The sequence below is a fragment of the Phalacrocorax aristotelis genome, chromosome 4, assembly GCF_949628215.1.
Source record: "Phalacrocorax aristotelis chromosome 4, bGulAri2.1, whole genome shotgun sequence".
NCBI classification, from domain to species: Eukaryota; Metazoa; Chordata; class Aves; order Suliformes; family Phalacrocoracidae; genus Phalacrocorax; species Phalacrocorax aristotelis.
The window spans coordinates 33,998,152-34,005,461 of record NC_134279.1 but is presented as its reverse complement, the minus strand read 5'-3'; the positions used below and the strand labels follow the sequence as shown (position 1 = coordinate 34,005,461).

Genomic DNA, 7,310 nt, shown 5'->3' with positions numbered 1-7,310 from the left:
CCCGTGAAAGGGAAGGGACAGCAGAGTCGAGTCTCCCTGGGCCCCACCCCTGACATGCAAGTGTCCTGTGGAGACGTGGGCACTCGGCACATCCCCAAAGCCTCCCTGGGCACCTGCCAGCACCGGGAGCCCCGAGCACCTCTGTCCCCAGCCCCGAGGATGGTACCGTGCCCTGCCCCGAGGGGCTCGGCTCTCACTCCGGGCTAGAAACCCACTGGCCATCTGCCCTGTCCCTCATCCAGCCCAGCCTTCCCCCCTGCATGCTGCACCCACCGATCGCCCAAGTCCAACAGCAGAAGGGGCTGCCTGGTGCTGCCCCTGGGCACAGCTCCCATTGTGACCTGTCCTCTGTGCTCTCACCGCCACGACAGCAGCATCACCCAGCCGGCAAGCCCCAGCCTTCGTCCCCACCGCCCACCTCAGTGGGTCCTGGCCATCACACCAAGGACAAACCTGCCCAGCAGGAGCGAGCTCCCAGGGGCTCTCTTGACATAGTGGGCAGACACCCCCCCACAACCGTAATTAACATGAAAACGGGGACTGTAGGTGGATGTCCCTGACTTACGTAGAGAAGTGCAAAGTTTTCTGGGCCAGGTGGTCTAGCTGTATGTTGTCTTGAAAAGAAGAGCTATGAGCCCTTGGGCAGGGACACAACTCCTCCTCCCTCTTCTCCTCCTGGCTTCCTTCTTGGACCTAGCCCTGCAAGTCCTGACGATCCAGCAAAACGCAAAGTGTGTCCCAGGTGCAAGTGGAAAAGATCCTGCGGCTCCTGTCTCCGGCTACCAACTTGCCCCTGGCAAGGGCAAGCAAGGGGGGTGGAGTGGTGTCCTGGTTTCAGCTGGGATAGAGTTAATTTTCTTTGTAGTAGCTAGTATGGGACTGTGTTTTGGGTTTGTGCTGGATTTGTGGGTGTCAGGATGATGGGACCGGGCTCTTTTCAATAGTGCCCAATGACAGGCCAAGGGGCAATGGGCTCAAGTTGGAGCATATGATGTTCCACCTCAATATGAGAAAAATCTTCTTTACTGTGAGGGTGATGGAGCAGTGGCACAGGCTGCCCAGGGAGGTTGGAGTCTCCTTCCCTGGAGACTTTCAAAACCCGCCTCGATGCATTGCTGTGCCCCCTGCTCTGGGTGTGCCTGCTCAAGCAGTGGGGTTGGACAAGATAATCTCCAGAGGTCCCTTCCAACCCCTACCATTCTGTGATTCTGTGATTCTGTGAAACAGTGGTGATAATGCGGAGATGTTTTAGTTGTTGCTAAGCAGCGCTTACACTGGTCAAGGACTTTTTCAGCTCCCCAAGCCCTGCCAGGTGTACAAGAAGCTGGGAGGGGACACAGCCGGGACGGCTGACCCCAACTGACCGAAGGGATGTTCCATACCATATGACGTCATGCTCAGTATATCAAGCTGGGGGAAGAAGGAGGAAGGGGGGGGACATTCGGAGTGATGGCGTTTGTCTTCCCAAGTAACCGTTACGCGTGATGGAGCCCTGCTTCCCTGGAGATGGCTGAGCACCTGCCTGCCCATGGGAAGCAGTGAATGAATTCCTTGCTTTGTTTTGCTTCCGCATGCAGCTTTTGCTTTACCTATTAAACTGTCTTTATCTCAGCCCATGAGTTTCCTCACTTTTACTCTTCCGATTCTCTCCCCCATCCCACCAGGGGGGAGCCAGCAAGCGGCTGCGTGGTGCTGGGTTGCTGACTGGGGCTAAACCACAACAAGAGGCCGTGCCAGGGCCCCTGTCTCTCTGCTCCACTGACGTTTCCCCTGTTCAGGAGAGCGCCCTGTACACCGTGCTGGAGCGCTCCGCTGCGGATCATGCCTCCCAGAAACGTGGCCTGTACTGCGTGAGTGCATGCCTTGAGATCCAGACACCCCAAAATCTTTCCTTAGCCTTGCTGCATATGTGCCAAGGCTGATGCGGGTGCCATGTTTCCATTGGCTCGGCACATGCAGAGCCATACACGCGATGTGCCTCCTGTGAAAAGCCTTCTGGAGGCACAGAGAGGGAGGGCATGTCAGTAAGTGGGAGCATGCCCCAAAGTGCCTTTCCGCGTTAAGTCTCTCTTTTCGAGGTGGTGAGGACCTGAGGGAGTGGGGCAGGAGGCGCTCAAGTGGAGGGAACATAGAATCATCAAATCCTTGAGGTTGGAAAAGGCGCTTAAGATCATCAATTCCAACCCTTAACCAAACACTGCCAAGTCCACCACTAAGCCATCTCTCTAAGCACCACACCTACAAGTCTTTTAAATACCTCCAGGGACAGTGACTCAACCACGTCCCTGGGCAGCCTCTTACAGTGCTTGACAACCCTTTCAGTGACAAAATTTTTCCAAATATCCAACCTAAACCTCCACTGGTGCAACTTGAGGCCATCTTCTCTTGTCCTATCGCTTGTTGCTTGGGAGAAGAGACCGACACCCACCTCACTACAACCTCCTTTCAGGTAGTTGTAGAGAGCGAGAAGGTCTCCCCTCAGACTCCTCTTCTCCAGGTTAAACAGCCGCAGTTCCCTCAGCCGCCCCACAGAAGACTTGTCCTCTAGACCCTTCACCGGCTTCATTGCCCTTCTCTGGACACACTCCAGCACCTCAATGTCTTTCTTGTAGTGTAGAGGGCCCAAAACTCAATGCGGTATTCCAGGTGCGGCCTCACCAGTGCCGAGTACAGGGGCTCGATCACTTCTCTACTCCTGCTGGCCACGTTCGTTCTGATACAAGCCAGGATGCTGGTGGCCTTCTTGGCCACCTGGGCACACTGCTGGCTCATATTCAGCTGGCTGTCAACCGGCACCCCCAGGCCCTTTTCTGCCGGGCAGCTTTCCAGCCACCCTTCCCCAAGCCTGGAGCGTTGCATGGCGCTGTTGCGACCCAAGCGCGGGACCCGACACTGAGCCTTGTTGAACCTCATACAACTGGGCTCAGCCCATCGATCCAGCCTGTCCAGGTCCCTCTGCACAGCCTTCCTACCCTCAAGCAGATCAACACTCCCACCCAACTTGGTGTCACCTGCAAACTTACTGAGGGTGCACTCGATCCTACCGCCCAGATCATTGATAAAGATACTAAACAGAACTGGCCCCGCTACTGAGCCTGGGGAGCAGCACTTATGATCGGCCGCCAACTGGATTTAGCTCCGTTCACCATAAATCTCTGGGCCCAGCCATCCAGCCATTTTTTTACCCAGTGAAGAGTGCGCCCGTCTAAGCCATGAGCCATGAGCTTCTCTAGGAGGATACTGTGGGAGACAGTATCAAAGGCTTTACTAAAGTCTAGTTAGACAACATCCACAGCCTTTCCCTCATCTCCTAAGTGGGTCACCTTGTCATAGAAGGAGGCCACGTTAGTCAAGCAGGACCTGACGTTCATGGCCCCTTGCTGACTGGGCCTCATCGCCTGGTTGTCTGGTACGTGCTGCGTGATGGCACTCACTATGATCTGCTCCATAACCTTCCCTGGCAGTGAGGTCGGGCTGACAGGCCTGTAGTTCCCCAAATCCTCCTTCCGGCCCTTCTTGTAGCTGGGTGACACGTTTGCTAACCTCCAGTCAACTGGGACCTCCCCAGTTAGCCAGGACTGCTGATAAATGATGGAAAGTGCCTTGGTGAGCACGTTCACCAGCTCCCTCGGTCCCCTAAGGAGGGTCCCATCCAGCCCCATAGATTTGTTGGTGTCCAAGTGCTCTAGCAGGTTGCTAACCGTTTCCCCTTGGACTATGGGGGCTTCCTTCTGCTCCCCATCCCTGCCTTCCAGCTCAGGGGGCTGGGTACCCAGAGAACACCTGCCTTACTCTTAAAGGCTGAGGCAAAGAAGGCATTAAGTACCTCAGCCTTTTCCTCATCCTTTGTCACTCTGTTTCCTCCTGCATCCAGTAAAGGATGGAGGTTCTCCTTGGCCCTCCTTTTGTTGCTCACGTATTTATAGAATTCATTTTTATTGTCTTTTACAGCAGTAGCCAGATTAAGTTGTAGCTGGGCTTTGGCCCTTCTATTTTTCTTCCTGCATAACCTCACAACATCCTTGTTAGTCCTCCTGAGTGGCCTGCCCCTTCTGCCAAAGGACATAAACCCTCTGGGTTTTTTTCCTGAGTTCCAGCCAAAGCTCTCCGTTCCACCAGACCGGTCTTCTCCCTCGCCGGCTCGTCTTTCGGCACATGGGGACGGCCTGCTCCGGTGCCTTTCGGAGCTCCTCCTTGAAGAATGTCTAGCCTTCCTGGCCCCCTTTGCCCTTCAGGCCTGCCTCCCGAGGGACTCTGTCAACCAGGCCCCTAAGCAGGCCCAAGCCTGCCCTCCGGAAGCCCAAGGTGGCGGTTCTGCTGGCCCCCCCTTCCTTGCTTCTCCAAGAATCAACAACTGCATCATTTCATGATTGCTGTGCCCAAGACGGCCTCCAGCCATCACGCCCCCCACAAGTCCTTCTCTGTTCGTGAACAACGGGTCCAGCAGGGAGCCTTCCCTAGTTGGCTCCCTCACCAGCCGTGTCAGGAAGTTATCATCTTCCACACACTCCAGGAGCCTTCCTAGACCTATCTTTGCTCTATCTGCCTGTGACTGTAGGCAGGCCACCCAAAGGGATTCAAAGCGTGCACGTGTGAGAGAAGGTGACGTGGCCCGTGAATGGTCTAATCGTGCTCTGCCAGGCTGTAAGATGGATGGGCTCCCTTGGTGCTGGCCTTTGTGCCTGTAGACATGGCAGTGCTCTTGGTGCCTTTGTGACACTGACGTGGGGGTGATGGTGTATATCCCTGTGGCAGGATGGGACCTCTCCATGGCAGGGTCTCTGTCCTTGCTGTGCCGGTGAGAGATCGGTGTTCCAAAAGAGGCTCTATTTCCAAATGGTGATGAGGGGGTGCAGGAGGGGAGGTGCCTGGTGCTGCAGGACACTCTTCCCTCCTGCGCCTGCCCTAGCCGTGCCTCCAGCTCTCAAGCTGCTGCTCTGCATTAGCTCGTGCCCAAGCCTCCCACTGGTGCAGCAAGCAGAGCACCCAGAGCCCCACTCTGCGCTTGTGGTGCTTGTTCCCTGTGCAGAGGGCTCACCACTTGGAGACCGTGGTGTCCACCCCTGTAAGGGACTAGAAACTTGTCTCAGCATTGTCGGCAGGATGGCTTGACTACCAAGGCTTCACCACGACGGCAACTGAGGAAGTTCTACCCAATAGGAACATATCCATAGTTATATCTTGTTGCCTTTGAGCACATAGGCCCAGTCCTCTGCACATGCGCCTGGCCCCAGGGTCATCTTACAACATGGCGGGGGGGAAGGGGGAGGGGGTTTGGGCTTCCTGGAACCCTCTGGAAGCATGGAGCGCCCTCTAGTGACGATACTGCGCATGCGCCCCGCTGCCGAGTGGGGCTCATTGACTCTGCAACGGGACAACGCTATAAAAGGCGGAACCAGCGGAGACCAGTGGGGACGTTCCCCCACCGGACTGGAGATACATTGGGCTGGTGGGACGCCGCAGATCCGTGGTGGTAGCTATTGTAACTCTCTCTTTTTTCCTTTTTTACTCTTTCTCTCCTTTTCTCTTGCGTACTTGTTGGCGGCCAAATAAAGTGACTTGGCACGTGACTCCGTTCTGAGTCTTAATTCTGTTCCCGAGAATACAGCGAACCTGGTCACGATAACACATTGAATTGAACATCACTCAGAAGTTAAGCCCAGCCGCCCCTAGCCACCCAGGATTATCTGAGGTTGGTTAGAAAGCAAGGGGGCTCAACTTACGCCAAATTGTGGAAGCCAACAGTGGATCGTGACATTTTTTAATTGGCGTCACGGACAGGATTCTCGGAGAACAGAAAGTGCACAATTAAGGTGTGACCTCCTGAGGGCAAAGAGGGCCGAAGGGATAGATAAGCTATATGAACTTTTGGAGGTGCACCGATCTCACCCCTCACCTCAGGGACAAGATTGGGCGACAAAACATTGGTTTCAACCGCAGACTGTAGTAGACAGGATAAGGGTACTGCAGAAGGAAGCTAGGGTTAGACCGGGGAAAGGAAAAGCTGCAATTTGCGCAGTACTTGGAGCGAGTCTGGCAGCAGTGGTGGAAGATAGGAAGCAGAGGCTTTGTCAAGCCGATGTCACAATAGACTCACTGCAGATGGTCATAAAGTAACTGAAGGAACAATTGGAAAAAAACAAGCGATTGTTGCAGGAGGAGAGAAATCAAAATGCCATACTGAAGGAAGAATTGAGGGACCAACTTTTGAGGGAAGCAGATACACTGGCGGAGGTAGAGGTGAAACTTTCAGGGAAAGGGATACAGCAAGTTTACCCTCAGGGAGGCTTGCAGAAGGCAAGGCAAACTGTAGAAAGGCTCCCTCACGTGTATCCACTGGGTAAAACAGAGAACTTGTATGAGGACAATAACGATGACCGTCCTCAAGTTCTCACCAAAGAAGTCCCATTTACAGCAACTGAACTAGCAAAGTTGAAAAAAGGCTTTGCAAGAACTCCGAAGGAATCGGAGGCAGAATATGCGTGGAGAGTGTCCCTGTCAGGGGGGATGGAATTTTGTTGTCAGAGAAAGAAGCAGAAGGATACTGGGGTCCGGGTGTGTTCTTAACTACAGGTAGTCGCCAAGTCGCATGGTCACTAACCCAGAGGGCTGCGTATTGGGCCAGAGGGCTGAACCCTTTGGAGAGGGGAGATCCCCTTGCCATAACAGGTACAGTGGATCAATTAGTGGAACGTGTGCAGAAAGCGGCCTGTCTCCAAATGATGTATGATCGGGAGCTCAAGCCCAACCAGAGTTCCCCGATGATGATGCCTGTAGACCCAGAGAGGATGACTCCCCTGATCCGGGGACTCCCTGACTCCCTGAAACCCATTGGGATCCAATTACAGGGGAAAATTCAAAATACTTCCGAAGGAGAAAGAACTGCAGCCACTCTGGAAGGGATAATAACCCCTGACCATAAGCGGTCGGGAAGGAAAGTGTGGACATGGGGGGAGGTAGTGCAGGAGTTAATTAATTTTGGGAGAAAATATGGCCCTGTTGGTGGATCATTCCAAAAAACCAAAACAAGGGTTGTATGGTCTGCAGAGCAAATTAACTCTGTGCTTGTGGTGCTTGTTCCCTGTGCAGAGAGATCACCGTTTGGAGACCGTGGTGTCCACCCCGCAGGGGATCGCCCCGGGCCAATGCTGTCTGGCTCCCAGAGGCGGATTTGCCGCAAGTTGATCTGGTGCGAGCCCCCTCACACCAGTGGTGCGACTGAGACAAAAGCAGCCGCGATGATCTCACCAACTGCTCAAGCACAGCCACCTAGAGCAGGCTGCCCAAGACCGAGCCTAGATGACTTCTGA

At 54.4% G+C, this 7,310-nt stretch overlaps 1 protein-coding gene across 1 annotated transcript; it reads left to right on the top strand.

The window, feature by feature from the left end:
- Positions 1–260: 260 nt before the first annotated feature.
- On the top strand, positions 261–7,310 carry LOC142056884 (uncharacterized). Its single transcript, XM_075092409.1, is given in 4 exon segments — positions 261–542; positions 1,779–1,850; positions 5,782–6,499; positions 6,502–7,310. Coding segments are annotated over 4 exon segments (1,881 nt in total).